We start from the raw sequence: 25,633 nt of genomic DNA, 5'->3' as shown, positions 1-25,633 counted from the left end.
AGCACCTGATTGGTTCTCGTCTCACTTTGTGTCGTCTGTTTCATTTTCAAAGTGGCTCTTTTCTCCTCCCTGCGTACTTCTTTCTGATTGGATTTTATCACTGTGGTTTTTCCCGTCCATGTGTTATTTGTTGAGAAAATGTAGTTATCATTATTGTGTCAATGAATTACTTTTTTTGTTTTCGTTTCATACTTGTGTTACGGACTGCTACCTCCTCCGGAGGGTAGTGATGTGGGGTTAGGGTAATTAAGTTGACTTGCATTGAGAGCAGCAGTATTTGTTGGGATTTACGCACATCTGACTGCTATTTTAGTGTATTAGCCCTTTATCATGGTATAATAAAATAGTTTTACATTTCAAACAAATTGCTTTTGGAACACCCTTCTGGAGTGGATTATGGTCAAAAACCCAGGTATGACTTTATGTGAGAGGTGAATCACAAAGAGGTAGTGGTTTACTGAAAAACTACACGCTGTCAGTCTTCTGTTCACACAATACCACGGGTGTCAAACTACGGTCCTTGAGGATTGCCATCCTGCGTTCTTTCAATCTGGCCCTGTTACAACAAACCTGATTCAAATGAAAACGATCGATATCAGGGTTCTGCAGAACTTGCTGATGAGCTGATTATTTGAAATGGGTGTGTTGTAAAAGATCCTCGAAAACAGCCCCCAAGGAGCGGAGTTTGACACCTATGCGATATGCAGTACGAGTAGAACAACTCCATTGTCTCATGTGATGGTGTGGCATCTGCGCAAGCTGCCGACACAAAACCAGGCATCTTCCCATTGAGTGTGGTTAATGAGTGACAGAGATAAATAAACGACGGCAGTGTTCGAGGGTCTCCTGAGGTTTTTGACTCACATTAGTCAAGTGGACATGAGAGATCAAGTGTTGACGCAAATACCTGTTGAGCAGTGCAAGCCGCCATTAAACACTACATTTTTTACAGTGCATGGGAAAGCGTTTACTACGCTTCACTTTTTCCACACTTGTCTTATTGCAGTCTTATTCCAAAATTGGATAAATGCAGGTAATACATACAGTGAATCGTTTTTTTTTTTTTTTGTTTATCGCTAGGTAGTCGATGGCGGTCCGGTAGTGGCGTGGTTAGCACGCCAGCTTCACAGGGCAGTGGTTGCCGGTTTGCGTCCCGTTCCGGCCTCCCTGTGTGGAGTTTGCATGTTCTTCCCGGGCCCGCGTGGATTTTCAACGGGTCGTCCGGTTTCCACCCGCATACCAAAAACATGCATGACAGGCAGATCTCCAAATTGTTCCTAGGTGTGAGTGAATGGTTGTTTGTCTCTATGTGCCCTGCAATTGGCTGGCAACCAATTTGTTATTTACATGACCCCTATGAGGACTTTGCACCAGCCCGCGTAGACATGCATGCCGTGGGATGTGCACTTCACGCTAAATACCTTTGAAACAATAACACTGCTATGGCACACCCATTCCCTTATCCAGTCTGACATTAATGCCTTCCTCCTATACTCTGCACACAGGGATTGTGTGGATGTGAATACACACACACGTTGAACAATCTACATATACAGTATATAAATACATATACACAGTATATACACAGTATATATATATATATATATATATATACATATCCACAGTGTATATATATATATATATATATATATATATATATATATATATATATATAGATAGAGAGAGAGAGAGAGAGAGAGAGAGAGAGAGAGAGAGAGAGAGAGAGAGAGAGAGAGAGAGAGAGTAAAGTCTCGTTATATCGATATTCTCGGGAGTCCGAAAAAATATCGATATAACCGGGACTATCGATATATCCGACCCTGCGCGCATGTAATTTTCTCCTTGCGTTCATAGAAATAGTATCGTAATAAGCGGTACTGTCGATATAACCGATATCGATATAACGAGACTTTACTGTATATACAGTAAAGTCTCGTTATATCGATATTCAAGGGAGTCCGAAAAAATATCGATATAACCGGGACTATCGATATATCCGACCCTGTTTGCATGTAATTTTCTCCGTGCGTGCATAGAAATAGTATCGATATAACCGGGACTATCGATATATCCGATATCCATATATATATATACAGTAAAGTCTCGTGTTTACATGTGTTTGTACTATTTAAAACGTGTATCTAAAGGCCAAAAAAGAAGTGCCATATGTGACATGAAAATGTCACATATGTCGGGTGTAAATAAGCGATATTTTTGCAATATTTTTTAATGTGTGGTTTTTGTGATTTCTTTTTGTTTCGATTTTCACGTTAATCTTTGTTTTTTTTTTCAAAGTTGATAATGTTGATATAATTACTGGTTATATCGATATTTTCGGGAGTCGGAAAAAATATCGATATAACCAGACTATCGATATATCCGATCCTGTGGCATGTAAATTTTCTCCTTGCGTTCATAGAAATAGTATCGTAATAAGCAGTACTATCGATATAACCGATATCGATATAACGAGACTTTAGTGTGTATATATATATATATATATATATATATATATATATATATATATATATATATATATATATATATATATATATATATAGTGGGACCTTGACTTACAAATTTAATTGGTTCCCAGTTAGTTTCCGACAAAATGAGAATAATCCATTCCCAGGTCACACATATATGTATAATGAGATAGAATAAGATCATGTTCATTTATTACCAAATCTGCAGGTGGACAAGTACATATATATATGTGTGTGTGTGTGTGTGTGTGTGTGTGTGTGTGTGTGTGTGTGTGTGTGTGTGTGTGTGTGTGTGTGTGTGTGTGTGTGTGTGTGTGTGTGTGTGTGTGCGTGTGTGTGTGTGTTCAAACCAAGGACGGAGCTTCTTGTTGACCAATCAGGTTCCACCCAGTGTCATCTTATGTCATTGAATTTTGTGCTCTCTATTCTCCATGTTTATTCCTCAACATATCCAACATGTCATGTTTCCATCACTGGGTTCCAGCAAGTGGTGTCTTTGGTTATAATTTGTGACTGTGAAGTTTTCTATGTTTGCCTCCTAAACAGGTGGAAGTAGGTGTTGTCTTTACTGGAGAGGTGAAAGTAACTATACCAGGTAGTACCAGTATAGGGCTGATGCCAGCACTATTTTACGATACTGGAGGCAAAAATCAAGAAAAATATTCTAGTACATTGTGTTCTCCTGTGCGGTCGTTCGTGCTTCAATGCAGCTGTGAGACACATCAGTGAATCATTGTCACAGTGAGAAGGAAACAGCTTTGTCCATATTTTTTTCACTGTGTCAAATGAAATGCCATGCATCAAAAGTGCTGCTGGTGAGTACTTAGGCAGTGAATACTGGTACAGGAATATGTCTGAAAAAAAGTGGTATTGAACATCCATAGTCGTTGCCATTCGGGTCTTCAGTCATTTCTCTTCGTTTTTCCTCTTTTCAGCTATGCACTGCATTGTGGCATTGCACATAAATAATGCACTTAACCCTTTACTGCCTGAATTATGTTCTAATTAAAAAAAATATATATATGTTCAGTTTTTATGGTCACTGATGGATATAATAACATACTAGTAGCTTCCTTTTTTATTATTTTTCAATAATGTAGAAAATTTGAGCCTAATTTGGCACAATCATCATGAAAGGCCTATGTTGAGAGGGTGCCTTTTTTGAACATATGTCAAGTGCAACTTCAAAGACTAGACTTTTACCTATATGACATATTTTTATTAAAATAATAAAATACATACATAATTTACATAAAATATTGACATAAAATGTTTACATAAAAATGCATAGTTCCTTTACAGATAAAGAAAACTAGCTAATAACCATGGAATAATGCAAAGCAGTTCTTGTGATGATTCAAACAAAGATTTACATTGCATTTTTTTTCTGTAAATATTAGTTTTCACCGAGCATGTGCCATGCTTGTACCTGTTGCAGTTCTTTGCAATATATGGAACATGAGCTATGTTGTCAAACCGAATACTGTATCATCAGCGGGAAAAGAACCTCAATGTCTTTTAGCTGTGGTTCAGCTGAACAATCGATTGAGCCTCACTGTGCCACAACACCAGATTTTTCTTGTTGCCAACTGTTGGAGTAAGGGGATAGATGTAAACCAATTATCAAAATACAATCGATGATTGTTTCCTGGTTGCATGTTTTGAGCCAAATGGAGCACAACATTTGAAGTCACTTTCAGATCGGGAATCTTGGAGCCACTGACTGGATCTATCGTTCCTGTACATGGAATGCATACATGTAGCCATCATAAACTGCCAGCACAAACAACTTGAACCCCCAGTTCATTGGTTTATTTGGTAGATACTGCTTGAGTGTAAATCTACCTTCATAGAGTACGATTTGTTCATCAATTGACAAAAGCTGTGACTTAGGTAATTCTTGAAACTTTTATCATTGGCCTTACTTTGTGCAAGGGATCATAATTTGGGCTTCCCCGAGTTCCTTGTTTTGTGTTGTCTGCTATATGCAAGTTCCTTTTTATAATTTCGAAGCGATCCCTTGACATACAGTACATTCTGCAGCATAATCAGTTAGTGGTGATAGCTTTCAAGCCCAATGCATCCGAGTGTTTGGTCATTTTGAGATTGAGAAACAACATATCAATCCCAGCCACTTCTCAAGCTCTTCTTTGGCGAGATACAGGGGCTTATTGATGTCATTTTGCATTGCATAGAATTTCGACTGTTCAACAATAATATCCATCATTTTTTCATCGAAAATCCTTTGAAAATATTTGAATAGTGATAGAAGTTCATCAATGCAACAGTCACGACTGTGTCCGATGCCAAAATGTCTTCATCAACATGGTCATCTATTTCATTCTCATCGGGATCTGGAAAGATATACAGTACATGGGTATTTTAGAAAAAACATATGGGCACAGCAACATTCAAAAAAGCAAAAACTATACCAAACTAACCATTTGATCTCAGTGCTCTGTTCTTACCGTAAATGGGCATCTCTTTCCTTACATTACATCACAAATAGAATCAAGTCAAAGCACTGTATTTGAGAATGGGAAATGCACTATTTTGTCCACTAGGTGGCAACAAAACCTTACATAACACAAGTGGAAATGCAACCTATTACGTTCTTCAAAACAATCATTTCTACATTTTCTGATTACAAATTCTTTCTCTCAGATGACTTTACTTGACATGCCAATCTAATGTCCTGAAGGCCTTCAGAAGTAATTTTGCTGTCTTTGATTTGCCCCAAATAAAATATAGACTTTTAGCTTTTCCTGTATTTTTTTTCACAGAAACTTGTAAGTGTTGTACCTGCTTCTACCATGTTTCACGGTCTTTTGGAAATAGGAAGTGTTAAATTTGTACCAGACATTATGATGAAAATGTTTTAAGTTTTCTAATTTCTGTTTAGGATATAACAAAAAACATATGGACCTCCGTTTCAATAATTATATTGAGAATGCAAAGGTATGAGGTACAGCTATTAGTGTAAAACGCACCATTCACTTACAATTATTCGCATCGGGTACCCAGTCAGGATCAACAATATCATCATGAAACTCGCATTAGCACGCCGAATGTTCCATCTTTTAGACACCACTTATTTTTAATATTTCTTGGTAAATAAATAAGTTAGCGTTAGTTTATGCATTTCAGTATCAAGGTAAACCTCTTCTGAATAGCTCATAAAATCGTCACAACATATACTTACGTGATATTTGATCCGTGACGAGAAGTAGAAGGAGCTTTGAAGATGCAGGAGCGCACGTTGTGTTGCGCAAGAAGATGATGTCACTGACGCTCTTAAAGGCATAGCTGCACATAACCTGTGTTAAAGGGACATGTAACTTGTGCTGCATCAGTTCCAATCGAAACTTGAACTGCTACCTTTAATTTTTTTCGATCTATAAGCACTTATCTTTAGTGTACCAAATATAACCCCATCGACTGTAAAGGGTTAAGGAGAAATAAACTGTCTCGAGCAATCGATTCTCATCCCTTTGTTGTACGGGACCTCAAGGAGGAATGGTTTCCTTTATTTCAGCTATGCACTGCATTGTGGCATTGCACATAAATAATGCACTTAACCCTTTACTGCCTGAATTATGTTCTAATTAAAAAAAATATATATATGTTCAGTTTTTATGGTCACTGATGGATATAATAACATACTAGTAGCTTCCTTTTTTATTATTTTTCAATAATGTAGAAAATTTGAGCCTAATTTGGCACAATCATCATGAAAGGCCTATGTTGAGAGGGTGCCTTTTTTGAACATATGTCAAGTGCAACTTCAAAGACTAGACTTTTACCTATATGACATATTTTTATTAAAATAATAAAATACATACATAATTTACATAAAATATTGACATAAAATGTTTACATAAAAATGCATAGTTCCTTTACAGATAAAGAAAACTAGCTAATAACCATGGAATAATGCAAAGCAGTTCTTGTGATGATTCAAACAAAGATTTACATTGCATTTTTTTTCTGTAAATATTAGTTTTCACCGAGCATGTGCCATGCTTGTACCTGTTGCAGTTCTTTGCAATATATGGAACATGAGCTATGTTGTCAAACCGAATACTGTATCATCAGCGGGAAAAGAACCTCAATGTCTTTTAGCTGTGGTTCAGCTGAACAATCGATTGAGCCTCACTGTGCCACAACACCAGATTTTTCTTGTTGCCAACTGTTGGAGTAAGGGGATAGATGTAAACCAATTATCAAAATACAATCGATGATTGTTTCCTGGTTGCATGTTTTGAGCCAAATGGAGCACAACATTTGAAGTCACTTTCAGATCGGGAATCTTGGAGCCACTGACTGGATCTATCGTTCCTGTACATGGAATGCATACATGTAGCCATCATAAACTGCCAGCACAAACAACTTGAACCCCCAGTTCATTGGTTTATTTGGTAGATACTGCTTGAGTGTAAATCTACCTTCATAGAGTACGATTTGTTCATCAATTGACAAAAGCTGTGACTTAGGTAATTCTTGAAACTTTTATCATTGGCCTTACTTTGTGCAAGGGATCATAATTTGGGCTTCCCCGAGTTCCTTGTTTTGTGTTGTCTGCTATATGCAAGTTCCTTTTTATAATTTCGAAGCGATCCCTTGACATACAGTACATTCTGCAGCATAATCAGTTAGTGGTGATAGCTTTCAAGCCCAATGCATCCGAGTGTTTGGTCATTTTGAGATTGAGAAACAACATATCAATCCCAGCCACTTCTCAAGCTCTTCTTTGGCGAGATACAGGGGCTTATTGATGTCATTTTGCATTGCATAGAATTTCGACTGTTCAACAATAATATCCATCATTTTTTCATCGAAAATCCTTTGAAAATATTTGAATAGTGATAGAAGTTCATCAATGCAACAGTCACGACTGTGTCCGATGCCAAAATGTCTTCATCAACATGGTCATCTATTTCATTCTCATCGGGATCTGGAAAGATATACAGTACATGGGTATTTTAGAAAAAACATATGGGCACAGCAACATTCAAAAAAGCAAAAACTATACCAAACTAACCATTTGATCTCAGTGCTCTGTTCTTACCGTAAATGGGCATCTCTTTCCTTACATTACATCACAAATAGAATCAAGTCAAAGCACTGTATTTGAGAATGGGAAATGCACTATTTTGTCCACTAGGTGGCAACAAAACCTTACATAACACAAGTGGAAATGCAACCTATTACGTTCTTCAAAACAATCATTTCTACATTTTCTGATTACAAATTCTTTCTCTCAGATGACTTTACTTGACATGCCAATCTAATGTCCTGAAGGCCTTCAGAAGTAATTTTGCTGTCTTTGATTTGCCCCAAATAAAATATAGACTTTTAGCTTTTCCTGTATTTTTTTTCACAGAAACTTGTAAGTGTTGTACCTGCTTCTACCATGTTTCACGGTCTTTTGGAAATAGGAAGTGTTAAATTTGTACCAGACATTATGATGAAAATGTTTTAAGTTTTCTAATTTCTGTTTAGGATATAACAAAAAACATATGGACCTCCGTTTCAATAATTATATTGAGAATGCAAAGGTATGAGGTACAGCTATTAGTGTAAAACGCACCATTCACTTACAATTATTCGCATCGGGTACCCAGTCAGGATCAACAATATCATCATGAAACTCGCATTAGCACGCCGAATGTTCCATCTTTTAGACACCACTTATTTTTAATATTTCTTGGTAAATAAATAAGTTAGCGTTAGTTTATGCATTTCAGTATCAAGGTAAACCTCTTCTGAATAGCTCATAAAATCGTCACAACATATACTTACGTGATATTTGATCCGTGACGAGAAGTAGAAGGAGCTTTGAAGATGCAGGAGCGCACGTTGTGTTGCGCAAGAAGATGATGTCACTGACGCTCTTAAAGGCATAGCTGCACATAACCTGTGTTAAAGGGACATGTAACTTGTGCTGCATCAGTTCCAATCGAAACTTGAACTGCTACCTTTAATTTTTTTCGATCTATAAGCACTTATCTTTAGTGTACCAAATATAACCCCATCGACTGTAAAGGGTTAAGGAGAAATAAACTGTCTCGAGCAATCGATTCTCATCCCTTTGTTGTACGGGACCTCAAGGAGGAATGGTTTCCTTTATTTACTGTGGGATTTTTGTTTCAACCAGAAATGGCTTGTTTTAAATTAGACGTCTGAGTATCCATTTTACCTCAAACAAAAGCATGCTGGAGTGTTCTTATGTAATCTTCAGATGATGCGAAGCTTGACCGACGTCACGAACAAGGGGGCGGGACCTTCTGAAACTCGCCATCCCGAGTTCATTTTGAAGTAGTTTTAGGACACTTTAACTTATTTTTATTGGTGTTTTGCATTTGACTAAAAATATCAGCCTGCGTGTTTTGGGTATTTTTGATGCTATAAAACGTTTATCTGATGTCAATTAGGAAACCTAAAAAAATGGATTGCGGTTGTCCTTTAAGCAATACAGGCAAATCCGAATAGCCCCAGATATCAGTTTGACTTGACATGTAGGCATCGTTGATGAAGGGGTGGTGACTTAAAAAATAAATCCATAAAAATGAGCAGCACATTGGCTCTGCATGCCCCACAAAAACACAGTGTAGTGTACGAAGGGCCACCTCCATGAGTAAAAATGCTTTACTGGGGCTAATTTTTACCGCCCCACATTTTTGGAGGCTCTCCTTCTACACGTAAAAGATGCTTTCCTTCTTCAATCCTCCGGCTCATGGTGACAAAATCCAGACATGCCATTGACCCAGCAATCAATGAGGTTGAGTATACAGTTGTATACTTGGATTCTACAAGATATAAAATGTGTTAAGTGGCACATAATTCCTGATCCTTTGGGTATGTGAACAAGAGCATGTCAGACATGTTATATAGATAACCACAAACTAGAACTGTTTCAAACTTTGATTTAAAAAAATGCCAATGTCTCCTTGACGAGGAGTGAGAAGGCAATGCCAACTGCACTGTACAGTCAGGAGGGGAAATAGAAGTAATAGTCTTGTGGGGGAGGTTTTGGTCTTCAAGAGGACATTGCAGCAGAAGGTTCTGCCACTGAGGAGCAGCACACAACTGTTGGCGACAGGTGAAAAGGGAACTCAAGAAGAGACATCATGAGAATATGCTGGGACGTAACATTGCTTTTAAATGGAGGAGGCAGTAGGTGTGTGTCAGGTTTTGAACTTGAAATAATAGTGGTCAACGGTAACTTTTAATCGGAGATGGTGACCTGAAATGTATTTTCAACATGCAATGTATTCATAATGATGAAAAACTTGTGTATTTGAGAAGAAAATGCGATGGCAATTTTTGATTTAATACAAAAAAAAAGGCAGCTGTAAAAGTTCACCCTATTCAAAAACAGATTCAAAGGTGTCGACCTGTCTAACAGAAGTGAATAATAAAGTGTAAGGAAAGTTGGAGGGTGATGATAACCACAAAAACAAAAAGGGTGAAACATGACCATGCCAATGTCAACAAATATTGTGTTTTCAAAGGGCACCTGTGATGGCCAAGATTTAGAATGTACTAAGAAGTACACAAAAAGAAAAGGACTTTTTGGAGCTGCAAGTAAATGTTCTCACTACTTGATATAGTATGGCCACTGAATTACATTTCATCTACATTGACAAGTTGATTCTCATGACTAACAGCATGGTGACTAATGTGCCTCGTAATATATAAGCGCTGCACTATGCCAATGAACGTTAAATATTTACAGGTGAGGCGTGCATGTCACCCCTAGGCCTTCAGTCGTGCTACGCCTGAATCAATGGACAGCTGTGACTGTAAAAGGTTTGGTGTGATTTACTACACGTCCAGATGAGGGTAGCGTTAGCCTGGAAAGAAATACTGTCATTAAACTGTTCAAGTTTTGACCATGAACGTGTGGATTCATGATATGGAGTCAGAAGTCACTCTTCCACACCACAGAGAAAATGATTGGCGAATGATGGCAAAGTATCGATAATAACCTCATAAAATTGTTTTTATTATTTGCTATTTTAGCTATATTCGGAGCTGTCTGACCTTTCCTAATGATGTCCATTTTTTCTTGAAAAGTCCGTCTTGAAAATGGCTTTAACAGTAAATCTGCAACCAAGTCAAGTTCTTCTCCTTCAGCCATTGTGTGTTGACATAACCACAATTAAATCAACACAATATATTTGCTTATGAAGCTCGCTACAGATACAGTGTGCTAGATTTGGCCAGTATGCTCTTTTCACTACCGCGCAGTGATAAGAGCGGTTTTCATACACTCATTTTTTCACAACTTCATTACATACAGCAAAGGGGGTGAGCGGATAACCCCTCCAACTGCTATCATCTTGGGCGCCAGCAGTTGTCAAAACAGAGTAGCAATTCAAGATGCAGTGAACAGCAGCGGTGGTCCGAGCTTGGATGATGACACACTGTACAAGACCCCTGACCCACTCATCGCCAAAGAAAGAACTTGCGCATGCAACCATGACACAAACAAGACATGCTCTACATTCAGTATACCTCATGTCCGACATCTATCACATGAGACTTTCAGACAAAATTTTCAGGCTTGTTTGACATTGAAAATTTCTCCCTTCCATCTCTTCCTGGCGGATCCCGAGGCGTTCCCAGGCCAGCTGGGAGACATAGTCTCTCCAGCGTGGCCCAGGTCGATCCCGGGGTCGATCCTGCCAGTGGGGCATGCCCGGAACACCTCACCAGGGAGTAGTCCAGGAGGTATCCTGATCAGATGTCCGAGCCCTCATCTGACTCCTCTCTATATGGAGGAGAAGCGGCTCGAGTCTGAGCCCTTCCCGGATGACCGAGCTTCTCACCTTATCTCTAAGGGAGAACCCGGACACCCGACGGAGAAAGCTAATTTCGGCCGCTTGTATCCAGGAGCTCGTTCTTTCGGTCATGACCCATAGCTCGTGACGTGACCATAGATGAGGGTTCGGACGTAGATCAACCGGTAAATTGAGAGCTTCGCCTTTTGGCTGAGCTCCTTCTTCACCACAACAGATCGGTACAAAGTCCCCATCACAGCAGACGCCGCACCGATCCGCCTGTCGATCTCTCGTTCCCTTCTGCCCTCATTCGTGAACAAGACTCCCAGATACTTAAAAGCCTCTACTTGGGTCAAGTTCTCCTCCTCGACCCGGAGAGGGCACTTCACCCTTTTCCGACTGAGAACCATTGTCTCAGATTTGGAAGCGCTGATTCTCATCCCAACCGCTTCACATTTGAAATGCTCCAGTGAGAGTTGGAGAGCCCCGCTTGAAGGCCCCAACAGTACCACATCATCTGCAAAAAGCAGAGACGCGATACTGAGACCACCAAAATGGAACCCTTCAACACTTCAGCTGCACCTAGAAATTCTGTACATAAATGTTATGAACAGAATCTTGACAAAGGCCAGCCTTGGCGGAGCCCAACCCTCACATGAAACAAATACGACTTACTGTCGGGAATGCGAACCAAACTCTGACATCGTCGTATAGAGGCCAAACGGCCCATATCAGGGGTTCCTGTACCCCATACTCCCGAACAACCCTCCACAGAACTCCCCGAGGGACATGTTAAATACCAATTTCAGTTTTGAGTCTGAGTGTGTTAACCTTCGCAATGCTTCTGGACCCCAGGTTCAAATCACTTGCATTCCGCAGTTCCTCCAGGTTCATCACGGGGGCCATATCCAGACTGCGGTCCGAGTGCAAGCGTGTCATGGGCCCAAACCAGACATCACCGAAGCCAGACCATCACCGAAAATGTCACTCAAATGGCATGTCACTCATCACTTTTAGTCTGTTTTTGAAAACTGTTCGAAATGCCGATTTTGTTGGGATTTGGTTTTTAAATAGGTCTCCCACCTCGAAAAGGAGTTCTTTTGTACGCCAGCCTCACCTGTGCCACGTGAGCAAGTGTTCTCCATAGCGGGGAGAAACGTAACAGACTTAAATTTAAAACACTGGAGCATGTTATTTTTTCAAAAAAAAAATGCAGACAATGCCCACAAGCATAATAATTCACATAAATTTCAAATAATCAGAACAAATTGAATGATACAATATGAATCCATGAATGTGAATGATATTGTATACACATCATCAAATCACTCTGTCAAGTGGATTGCCTGCAGGAATTTTTGAAGTTCATTCGGTGTCAATCAATGGTCAGTGACACAGTATCAGCACAGTATCAATACAGTTCATGAGGCCTCATGGAACCATCACCAGCAGAATCCTAAAAGACACCCTACAGCAGGGGTGCTCACACTTTGTCAGCATTGAAGCAACTTTTGAAATGACCAATTCAAAATGATCTAGCCATTATACTTATTGAGAAATATATTGAGGATTCTTGCAACTTATGTTCATGTATAGCCATATATGTTGCACAACACAACATAATTAGGTACTTTTTTTGCCATTACCTGAGTGCATTCTGATGACTGGCAGATGAGACAAACACACTTTGAAAATGTCATCGTGAAAAAAGTCCTCCCATTCCACATGAAAGTGATACTTTTTCTCTTCGTACTTGGTCCAGCTCCTCCATTCATTTTTATACCCTATCTTATGTTTCAGAGGAAAAAAAACCAAGCGAAAAATTAGAATGTAACTAATGACTAGCTCAGGCATTGGCAAACTACAGCCCGCGGGCCACATACGGCCCGTTAGGCTTTTTAATCCGGCCCGCCGAACCTGCCCAAATTATAGTAAAAACAGTGTCTGAAACTCATGACAAAAAGTTAGCGGACAACAGGGCACATAACTGAAAAGTTGCCTGCCCCATTTTACACAACTTGAAGCACAATGAGACAACTAATCACATTAAAAAACATTGTCACAAAGTATCGATGAGAAGGTTTCTTCAGCCGTCATCTGTACAAAAGTGAAGGTTTCGGACGTTTCGCCTCCTATCCAAGAGGCTTCGTCAGCGAACTAAAGTCTGACTGGTCGTATCGGCCCCATTTATATATCCCTAATGTCCAGACATGGTGGCGCCGGACACAGCTATGATAGGTCCCTACTCTCAGGTTGGGGGGGCAAGGGACCCCTCCCTGTGGCCCCACTGATTGTTCCTACATTCCTGACTAACGACTGGCCTATTACCCCCACTCCCCCCGGTATCACCTCATCAGCATAACGACCCTCATCAGCATCGCGAAAGTTGCCTAACCTGTTTTGCCTAAGCAGGCTATTGTATGAACGATCCAAATTGAACCTCACCCCACCAGACCGGTTTAATGAAGGATTTTGTTGTTTTATAAGAATCGCCTCTTTTACCCCCCTTTCAAACCATCTATGTTCTTTCGCTAAGATTTTAACCTCATTGTCGTCAAATGAGTGGTTGCTAGCTTTTAGGTGCAAATGTACTGCCGATTGAGGCCCACTAGTATTATCCCTGCGATGTTGATAAAGTCTTTTTTTGAGAATTTGTTGAGTCTCCCCAATGTACTGCTCTTTACAATTTTCATTCTTACAATGTATGGAATAAACTACATTACTTTGTTTTTCATTTGGTAGCCTATCTTTTGGATGCACTAATTTTTGCCTTAACGTGTTTATCGGTTTGAAATAAGTAGGAATTTTATGTTGCCAAAGGACTCTTTGTAATTTTTCAGAAACTCCTGCAATGTACGGTACTGCTACTCCTCTCCTTTTTGAATCTTCAGAATTATTGGTTTCGTTCGCTATTCTTTCTTTCTGACATTTGTTGAATGACCACTGAGGGTACCCACAGTTAGTGAGTGCTCTCCTGATATGTTTTGACTCCTTTTCTCTACCTTCAGTGCTAGTTGGTATTAGTTTAGCCCTATGCTGGAGGGTTCTGATAACTCCTAGTTTATGTTGTAAAGGGTGGTTAGAGTCAAAAAGTAAGTATTGGTCAGTGTGCGTAGCCTTCCTGAAGACTTCTGTTTTTAGCGCTCTGTCCTCTTTTATAATTACTTTACAATCCAAGAAGGCTAGTTGGTTCTCTTGAATGTCCTCACGAGTAAATTTAATGTTGAAGTCTACAGAGTTGAGGTGATCTGTGAAGGATTGAATTTCTTGTTTCTTAATTATGTCACAAAGTATAAAGTATTTTTTTTAAATCAAGAATGTACCTACTACAAATGATACCTTGCTTAATTTACGGTAAATGTGCATGGCTAGATTTTGCTGCAGTAGTCGATTGTCATTGTGGTGCACAATGCAACGTTTGCATTGCTTCCTACGAGCCACGAAGCCCCTTTCATAAGTCTCACGTACACTTTACAGTCACGGTTTAATGTAAATTTACGTTTTGTAGCGTCACATATGTTGTTAGCTTCTTTTGAATCTTTCTTCTGGGCTGAGGTTCTGTGCATCTATTTTGGAAAATGATATGCAATTGCACGACTTTATAACGCTTGCGAAAGTCCGGAAGAAAGCAGCAGGCTTCTGATTGGCTGCCGTGCCGAGTATGCAAATTTCACTGCAGGTAGCCTATGTCTGTGTGCTCGGCGACGGTACACGTGTATTGTTTGCGCGTGAAGGCGAGGGCGTCAGTGAGGAGTTTGGTGAGCGGGCGGTCAGGACAAACCATCCATGATTTGGCGGAATTTAACACAAGTAGGTATTATTGAGCTTGAATATTTCGTTGTGAAATAATATGTTTTGAATGTTGAAAGTGATTCCATTTTTCAATAAATGTTGATTTCTTTAACTTTGCGCCTTCAATGAAAACCTATTAAAAACAGACGCAATCTTGATGAATCACAGTGCATATGTTATTTGAATCTATTTCCATTTCCTCCTCCAAGTATCTGCGAAATAGTATGTATACGCCATATTCCTTGAGACAAATTTATTAACTGATCAGGGATATTTTTCACATTTGAAAGACAGTTAATAAATTGGGTTCTTACTGTGCTATGAGGTTTGTACACACTACATTTAAAGGACAACCGGCACCATTGTTTGTGTTTCCCACTGACATCAGAAAAACGTTTTATAGCATCTAAAATACTCAAAACAGGCAGGCTGATATTTTTAGTTAAATGAAAAACACCAATAAAAATGACTTCAAAATGAATCCGGAAATGGCCAGTTTCAGAAGGTCCCACCCCTTTGTTCATGACGTCACGCCAAGACGTCTTGCCTTGCTCGAGAATCAAAACAATGGCTTCAGATTCGGAGAAGATGTTTTCTTGTTACTCATCCAGTTATGAATATGATTCAAATAGTTCTGAAGAGGAAAGCATAAATGTTTGCAATTGATTCAAGGAGTCCTCCCATATCAATTCGAGCCGTCAATGACAGCAATGTAGCACCCAGAAAATGCAGACGATTGTGCCCAAGCTCCGTTGGAAATGGGCTGATTTGTAAGCTGGGAATTTGTGTCAGCGAATATCAAATAGTTGTCTTGGTGCAACACACAACGATTCACCATGGCGTTATTTATGTGTTTTCCTTCTAATTTCTCCATCAACACGGATCAACACGAAGTTTTCAGACCAAACAAAGTATCCAAAATGCATTGTGTGTCGCTTTCTCGGTCAGGGGCGGTCCAAACGTGATGTCACATGAGGATCGTCATCAACTCGAAAACAAGACTTCGTGAATATTCAGCACAAGTCTTACAACGTAAACTATAGCTATATGCAAATTTCCCCATTGTGGGACGAATAAAGGTATTCTGATTCTGATGCTGTGAATCTTTGAAATACGCTCAGTCAAAGTCATTTGAAGTGATTTTATAAATTATGGACATAACTTGTCCGAGGCGTCGGTTGTCCTTTAATGCTTTAGGTTTAGTATTTCTGGCCCAAACACTCCCTCCAAATGCTCCTGCGGCCCGCGAATCAAAAAGTTTGCCCACCCCTGGACTAGCTTGTTAATTTTGCATCACTCAGGGGCGTGGTTTGAGCACAAAGTGTACCGAATAATGAGATGTCTTCTGACTGGTTGTCCGGTATTCCTAATAACTGTATTTCTATAGCGTACGTTCATGACAATATCACATCACCTTGTCATGAGATCTACCAATAGTTACTTGGAGATCAACTGGTAGATTGCAATTGACATATTGAACACCCCTTCCCTACACTGTCTTCACAAGGGAATGCAAATTACCCAGTGACATGCAGTCATTGGAGGCAGGGGAGGCAGTGCCTCACCTGTCATCATGGAAAGCTGTCATGGAAATATCAAATGAAAAAATAAATTAAACAGTTATATGTATTTAGTGATTTGTACTTTAAAGTTCTTGTCCATTTAACTTCACCGTTTTAGGATTTTTTTCTAAATCGCTGAATTTTCACATTTACCGTTCAAATACTAAGTAGAGACGAGCAGTGAGGCACCAGCCGGCTGATCCTCACTATGGATTGCGCAATCACTATGCTTACTGTGCTGGCTTGCTCTGCAGTGAGACCGCATTGCTGTCCTTCTGCATATCGCTATTAAAGCGTTCAAACACGTTTAGTATATGAACTAAATTTCCACAGTTTAGCTGGTGTATATAATGTCATTGTACATTATAAACACTGTACTCCAGTGTTTATTTTGTTTTATTTTTATCAAAACGCTGTGCGTAGGTGAGGCACACAGTTCTCCCGCCTCATGACAGGCAGGGGGCGCTTGTGATTCCAGAGATACTTCTTACTCCACGTCTGCAGAATAATAGAATTAGAGACAGAAAGCTACAGTAAACAGTTAGCAAGTAAAGTGCAACCCTGCAGTCATTTTTTCGTGTTGCTTGGCCTCACTTTCAGAATGGAGGATTACATATCTAAATTGAAAGAATTTTCTAAACTGGACTTTCAATCGAAGCAGGAGGTAATAATTAAAGGAAGACCAACACCGGAGCTAAAATCAGAATCAGAGAATCAGAATCATCTTTATTGCCAAGTATGTAGAACACACAAGGAATTTGTTTCCGGTAGAACACGCTGCACTAGTATCGTTGTCAAAAAAACTGCTAAGTGGCACTATACAGTTCCATTTTGGCTACTGTTGAAAGGTTTGCTTCAGACAATGGGACACAATAATCGCTCTTTTCAGGCGGACTGGTACACACGAAAAGGCTGGCTGTGTGAATGTCCAGCAAGAAACCGCCTTTTCTGCTTTTCCTGCCTTCTGTTCTCAACTTGTGACAATGTCTGGACTCAAATGGGATATTGCGACCTGAAAAATTTACAACGGAGCCTCATCAAAAATGAGCGAAGACTCAACATCAGCATCCACAATGCTAAGGTAAAGGAGAACCGGGAGATTTTAAAAGATCTCATCAATGCCATCTGCTTCCTTGCCAAACAACAGCTGGCATTTCGTGGAAACGATGAAAGTAAGGGCTCTGCTCATCGTGGCAACTATGTTGAACTATTACATGCTTTCGCTCAGAAAGATGACAGGCTAGCGAGTCATTTTGGGACATCCACTATATTTTCTAGCCTGTGAAACAGAATACAGAACGATTTAATTGAAGCAGTTGGTGATATCATTAGAAATGACATTAAAAAGGAGATCGGTGCAGCCCCATTTGTTGCTGGAGAAGTAGATGAGATTGTCATTCTCACCACTGAAAACATACAGTCGGAACAGGACTGATCAAGGACGACTTTCTTCACTGGCAGTGATCTCCGTTGAGACAGAGAGACTTTTAAAACTGAAGAAAGATAAGGAAGGCTTCTACAAAGAAGTTATCGATGCCTTTCTTCAGAAGGAGCGGCGCATGGACTAAAGGTAACACGCTAAAAACGTTTTTTTAATTATTTTTTTCTATGCTACAGTTTGTATATATAAAAAATGCTGACATGAAATTTTAAACAAAATACATTAACTGTTGCCAATCAAATGGTGAATAAACTACTCTGTAGAGTTCATATGTTTGTAAATCTGACTATGATGACGTCAGTGCCTCACCAGCCATGAACCTCACCGCACGTCACTGAAATTACCCATACACACGCTCCTGATTTACATCATAATGATCCCCAAAAAAATAATAGAAATTCCATAGCCTTTTGGGTAAGGGTCTCATCACCAATTTCTGTGGAGGCCCAAAATAATAATGAACGATAGAATCAGATGTTGGAATATAGAGCGATCTAAAACAGGCAGGATATAGCTCTCAGGGAACAGGAAATGCCTACCCCTGCTGTAAACAAACAGGAATTTAGCAAACCTATAGCCAGCGTCAATACGCAACAATTGCATAACACGACCACGACAGTCGTGACTTTCAGCTTGTTCTGGCATGGAGGAATTACACTTAATAAAATCTAGTTGATTTATAACAGATGTTATTACAATATCTATGACACAGCTCATTTTTGTTATTGAAAGCACAAGTCCCAAAATTTTATTTCAGTGGGTTTTCAAATCATTATGTTTCATTTAAAGGAGGGAACTTAATGCGGAGTGGAATAAAAGAATGTCACACTTCAAGGAACTACTGAAATGGAGAGCCTTGCGGGACGGCCCATTACCGGCGAAAATCCACCCATGCTGACGCCCATTGAAACAACAACAAAAAACCCTCAACCCCACACAAACTTTAAAAAGGACACGCTAACACACCTCCGGTATGCGGTTTGTACAAAGTACGATGATAAATAAATCTGCCTATACAATACGTAACTTTCACGTTAATTGATATGATCGGGCTAAAAGTTGTATAGTGTAGAGAGCGTGAGTGTGGACGGATGGGCGAGTGTCATTTACCTAGACCGCTGTAGCTCAATTGCAGGGTTGGCGATCGGTCCGCCCTCCGGGCAGTAGTTCTGGGATCCTTGTCTGAAGTACGCCACGGGCGGCACCCCGGGTGTGTACGTCTGCAGTCTTCCCCGGGTTGAGGCGGCGAGAGCCGAGAGAGGGGAGCCGTACGTGCCCGCCGTAGCAGCGAACGTCGGAGTAAAGGGTTCGCCATCGCCGGACTCCGAAGCGGCGGATGCAGCCGAAGTCACTGAGGTGGTTCGGCTACTGGCCCCGAGAGCCTGGTAGACTAAGGCGGTCGAGACAGCTTCAAGAGGGCCAGTCGAGGAGGAGGAGGCGGTGACGGCGACGTTGGCTGCGAAGGTGGAGGGAGCGGCGCCTCGTTCCAACACGCAACTCTGGACTTCCGACTCTCCTTCCTCGACGACGTCCTCTCCCTCCTCTTGGCGCTCGCCCTGCACAGGTCGCCCATCCAGTGAAATGTTGTTGAGGAAGAAGAGCGCCGCTTGCCTCCGCCTAGGGTCGATGCGTTTCCGCGACTGCAAGTTGTTGATGCGGTGGCCGTGCAGAAGCGTGGCCGTGGCCGCGGAGGGGCCGCTGTTGCTGCTGCTACTCGTGGCCGCCGCCATGCTTCGCCCTCCCACCTCCTCCACCACCTCTCTCTTCACCTACGATGCATCGAAGCGTGCCTTCAAATATTCTGTACTTGGACGGGTGTACATCACGCCTATCGAGACTGTCCGTCTTTTTAACTGCACGCGTGGAAGTGGGTTGAAAACAGCCAGGTCACGTGGTTGCAGTAGATACGGTTGGCCAGGGGTGCGTCTGGACCAATCAGGCGCGCTTGTTTTTCCTCCACCCGTTTTTTCCCTTGGCTGTTCAAGAGCGTGTGAAAGCACAACACGCGCATTATGTATTGAGAGGCACAGGTTGCACCAAAAGGTACGACTGTGAGCAGTCGACTTGTGAACGCGTGCTCAAAGGCCAATAGGTACTGAAAATGAAATTAAGTTGTTTGCAGTGCATTTAATTCCCCTGGTGGTCAGAATGAGATAGCGTCGTAATGGCGTCTGAGTAAACATGTCAAACGACCTCTTCTCATGGTATACGTGAGCATCGTACGCTTCTGTGACAATCGCACTCTCATTTGCAGAATTGTTATTATATAATTGATTACACATGAAAAAATAATAACTTAATTGTTGTTTTAAATATAATGAACTTCATTGTTTTTCTTTCATGTTTAGTGATAATAATAATAATAATAACAATGATACATTTTATTTCAAGCACCTTTCAGAGTTCTCAAGGACACTTTACTGTCACAGACAAGCATAGATACAATAATAAATAAAATACAATTATGAATATAATAAATTATAAATAGAAACAAGAGATAAAGCTACACAGAAAATGCCGTTTTAAATAGGTGGGTTTTGAGATGGGATTGAAAGTGGGAAGAAAATCGATGTTACGAATGTTGGGAGGAAGTGAGTTCCAGAGTTGAGGCAGAGCAGCTGAAAGCTCTGTCCCCCATCGTGCTGAGACGGGAGGGGGGGGGGGCACACAGGTGGAGGGAGGAAGAGGATCTGAGGGAACGAGAGGGAATAGAAACTTGAAGAATATCAGATAGGTATGGCGGGGCAAGGCTATGGATAGCTTTAAATGTATAAAGAATAATTTTAAAGTTGATTCTATATTTGACCGGGAGCCAGTGGAGCTCTTGGAGGACGGGGGTGATGTGGTGAAAGGATGAGGTTCTGGTGATGATTTATTATTGTTTGTAATTTAGCTAATTTAGCCAACTTTAAATAATAAAAACAATAGGCTCAATAACTCAGTCATTTACTTCTCTGCACAGAGAAGTAAAATTAGGGAAATGTCGAGACCATTAATTTGCAATACATTTGTGCTGCTTTGTATAATGTGTTACGTATGGAACACAATTAAGAAAGCTACTATATGTGGGAATCTTTAGTTCTGATCCTGTTCTCAGCTGTGTGTTTTTTTGGTATGGTTTCATGGTTTTAAAATTGGGTTCCAGCACTCTTAAAGTTCAGGAATGACTGCATATTCAAAGTTGAATTTGCATCATATTAGAAAAGGTGCCAAGCCTTTAATACTGTGAGACTATTAAAGGCTCTCTGATTCTGAAGATTTTGATGTTTTTTGTTTAACTTCTGCATCCATCGGTGTGTTATTTTCAGTGGTGGACCATCTGCTGGCCTAATATCTGAATCACAGACTGATGTTAATTAAATTTTGTCCATGAATTCTTATTCTCGGTAAATGTTTCCAAATTGTCTTTGAGTTTCCTTTAATTGCTTTTCACCTGTTGCACTGCTTTCAGGTGTGTTTTTGCATTTAACCAATCACATTCAGCCATCATTTGTTAACAAGATCAGAACTATACCTGGACGCCTTCACAATCACACACAATCAATGCCACAGTTTTACCAAATGTAGGGGGTTAGAAACGACCTCCGTTACTGTATGTAATTCGATTAGACTACCAAGTCAGGAGAGGGCGCTACGCGCCTGTGAATTGAACAAAGGAAGACGATGTAGGCTCAGCTCACGCATGCGCAGTTAGTCATGAATGCCGCTGTGTGAAGCCGATTAACACGGTTGTCTCGTGTATTCAAAATAATAAGTGTTAGACATCCTCAAGATGTTAAAGTAACGTGCATAAGCATGTGCGAATGTGGAGGATATATACAATGTATAGATGTTGAATGTATAGATCTACACATGAATGTATTCTGATAATGAAATTGCTGAATTGATGTTTTGATAAGTAAATGAGTTAGTGATAAATGCCGCTGTGTGAAGCTGATTAACACGGTTGTCTCACGTTGTCATTTCCTCGTCGTTCACAGTGCTACCTGCCTGTGACGCCTTTGGACCGACCCAGGTATCCCCTAGGCCTGAGGCCGGTTACAAGTGGGGGCTTGTCCGGGATACATGCCGCTAGTGGGCAGAGTGGGAGCTGCTATGAAGAGAACCTGTGCCTAAAGCTTCAGGGAAGACTGTAGTGCTTTCCAATGTTAAGCAGATTCCTTACTTACAGACAGTGTATTGTAGGTGTTCAAATACCTGACATGTTTCGGCGACTACTTCCGCCTTCGTCAGAGTGTCACGGATGTTGCTGTGACGCGCCATTTTCAGCTGGTGTTGCTATGAGGGCGTGACCTACCTGTCAGAACTGACAGGCAAGCCACGCCCCCCGCTGTCCGCTCGTCCCTCCAGGATGCTGCTCCAGGTAGTAGAGAGCATGTAATCTCCCTCATCCCTGTTGATGGTCCTTGGTCCTCGCTTTCGGATTTCAATGGCCTCCCTGAGTACAACGATGTAGTGCTTTCCGTTCTCCATAGAATAGAGGCTTCAGGGGCTAACGATGGCTCCCACAACTCCACGACGGGTATTGATTTTCAAGATCCAAAAGAGACTATGAGCATTGAATGTCAATCAGCTACTAACTGTTGCCAGCGCAGTGGATGAGAGTGACACTGAGGACCTTGCGGCCCTGAGTGAACCAGAACTGTTTGATGTGATTATTGACTACGTCAGAGGTGACAAATTAAGACACCTAGAAGTTGAAGGCATGTCTCAACTCCTTCACCTCGATGACATGATCAGCGAGCTCTTAGATGCCCCGGAGGAACCTACTGGGGAAGGAGCTGACCTGAGAGGAGGAGTTGAGGTCACACCTCTTTCACCGAGAGACATCCCCACACCGGTCAGGAACGTCACCACTCCATCGCCATTCAGGATCATCACCAACAGTTCGCGTGGTGCTCCTCCTGAACATGTCGGCTTATTCTCCGGTATGGGGGAGCAGGTGGTGAAGTACACGGATGTAGCTGCTGTTTCCACGGAGGGAGTTCAAAATTTATGGTGGTCAGAATTCTGACACCGGGTCTGAACTGTCATACCGTAGCCTGTGTAGACAAATGGATGAGGGACTACAAGAAGGGTTTAGCGAGTCTGAGGTTATCCGCACTGTGTCGAAGATAACTAAACCTGGGACATTCCGAGACATACTAAGTGATACAGAGGGTTTTACAATGGCACAGTTAAAAACAATTTTACGATCACATATCAGACATAAGAGCAGCTCTGAGCTCTTCAACGAGCTCAGTACCGCTCAGCAGCGAGACAGTGAGTCTGCACAGCAATTTTTATATAGACTGATGGGTTTGAAGCAGATAATTATGTTTGAGTCACAACAACCAGGTGCACATTTTGGTTACAATCAAAAACTTGTCCAAGATACATTTCTGCACATACTCTATCAAGGGCTAAATGAGAAGAATTATCATGTCAGATGTGATCTCAAACCATTCCTTACCGATTTACAGGTTCGTGATGATGTCCTGTTGGAACAACTCACAAAATCCACAAGTGAAGAGGCTGAGAGGGTGAAACGCCTCGGTACTGTGACTAAAAATTGATCTGTGAATGTCCATGCTGCTCAAACTAATCAAACTGACCGGATTAACCAGACCAAAGTTGACTCTGAATTACAGGCTAACCGTGCTGCCATTCTCAAGCTGACTGCACAAGTGACCGCACTGACCAAACACTTTGTCCAAGTTGTTAAACCTACAGAATCGGCACCTCCGGTAGATCCATGTCCGTCCCTGACTCGATCCTCGACACGACCCCAGACACCAACGAATGAGACTAGGGGCAGGTGTCAGGCCTGTGTGCGAAAGAACATTCAGAGCTGCCACTGTTTCATTTGTGGTCAAGAAGGACATAGAGCTGTGGGCTGTATGCGAAGAAAGGCACCGGGAAACTGGTAAGGTACGGTCACTGGAGTGAGGCTTCCAGTGATCAATGCCAATGACAAGCCTCCAGTACAAATCAACTCGGTTGAACCAGTAACATCCATAAGTCTGACGACGCAGTGTCAGTCAACATCAAAAAAACGTGTAGCACAAGTAATTGGCAAGCGATGTATGGTCTCCTGTGCACTCAATGGGGTCCCACTCCAAATGCTGCTTGACTCAGGGTCTGAAGTGACCGTGGTGAGTAGGGCGTGGGTAGAGGAAGCACTGCCCAATGTAACCATTCAGCCACTTTCATCTATATTCCCGGACCAACCATTTGAGGTATCTGCAGCGAATGGCACAGCAGTTCCCTTTGATGGATGGGCTAATGTTGGGTTGCAGATTCGGAGTGGAAACCATGGACATGCTGACATACAAGTTCCCATACTAATCAGTACTAGTTGTGTTAACTGTCCTCTCGTAGGAAGCAATGTCATTGCAGAAATGATCAAAGAGAACAATGAACAGGTGGACATTGTAGCCATACTGAAAGAAGCCATGAGTGTCAGCGAACGCACAGTAGAGACCTTGATTTCGGTTCTTCAGAAATTGGGCCCTGATGAGACATTCCTCCAGTACCCTGTGTGTGTTGGGCAGAAGGGACTCATTATTCCTGCGTGCAAGACATGGGAGGTGAAGTGCAGCCCAGTATAGGGAACAACTGCCCTCAGGGGCTAGAGCCGTTCTCTTCGTTAGTACATGTACCCAGTGGGCCGACAAAAAATTGTAAAAATTCCCATTCAGAATGTTAGTAAACATGACATTCATCTTTCACAGAGAACTATTCTGGGCTCAATTGAGGAAGTTACTGGTGTCAAGCCCTTTAAGGAGTGCTCCGACAATCCAAAGCCGCTAAACAGTCCCACCTTTCAAATTTGCTCGGCTCTGACCACAGACAAGTGGCATCCTCCGGTTGACTTGTCACATCTCAAAGAGGAAGAACAGGGGATTGCCAGAGACATGTTGTATGAAGAGTCAGATATATTTGCAAGAGGTGATGCTGATATAGGTTGCATTCCAAACCTGCAACTCAAGATCCAACTCACAGGGCAAAAGCGTTACAATGCCATTCCAAAACCACTTTACCAAGAGGTTAAAGACTATGTGCAAAACCTACTTAAGAAGAAAATCCACTTCAGCATACTCATCTCCTGTCGTCTGTGTTAGAAAAAAAAGATACAAACTTGCGCCTGTGTGTTGACTTTGGGGAGCTAAATCGCAAAACTGTCCCCGATCATCACCCACTCCCACGCATTCAAGATCTGCTAGATAACCTGGGGGGCTACTCTTGGTTCTCAATACTCGACCAAGGCAGCGCTTACCACCAGGGCTTTGTTGATGACAGTTCCAGGCATCTAACAGCTTTCAGCACCCCTTGGGGGCTGTACGAGTGGCTCCGCCTCCCATTTGGCCTAACTAATGCGCCAGCAGCCTTTCAAAGATGTATGGAGGACGTTCTTGATGGCCTGAGGGACGAATGCTGCTCTCCTTATCTGGATGACGTGCTCTGCTTTTCAAAATCATTTCATGAACACGTAGAGGACCTGGGGAAAGTGCTTCACCGCCTGCGGGAGCATGGCATAAAGCTACGTCCGAATAAATGTGAACTGTTCAGACGACAAGTGAGGTA

General features: G+C 41.4%; 1 protein-coding gene across 2 annotated transcripts in view; it reads right to left on the bottom strand.

The window, feature by feature from the left end:
* cables1 (Cdk5 and Abl enzyme substrate 1) overlaps window positions 1-21,997 on the bottom strand; it is a 65,241-nt gene extending 43,244 nt beyond the window's left edge. For both annotated transcript variants that reach the window (XM_089009206.1, XM_089009207.1), the window contains exon 1: window positions 19,178-21,997. In XM_089009206.1, the coding sequence (XP_088865332.1) occupies window positions 19,178-19,797 (620 nt within the window). In that variant the 5' untranslated portion in view covers window positions 19,798-21,997. The remainder of the gene's footprint in view (window positions 1-19,177) is intronic.
* Window positions 21,998-25,633: the final 3,636 nt, after the last annotated feature.

This window comes from Hippocampus bargibanti, linkage group LG11 (assembly GCF_051943395.1).
Source record: "Hippocampus bargibanti isolate YZ-2025 linkage group LG11, ASM5194339v1, whole genome shotgun sequence".
Lineage (NCBI taxonomy): Eukaryota > Metazoa > Chordata > Actinopteri > Syngnathiformes > Syngnathidae > Hippocampus > Hippocampus bargibanti.
The sequence above is the reverse complement of the archived record's forward strand: the minus strand, read 5'-3'. Positions and strand labels throughout refer to the sequence as shown.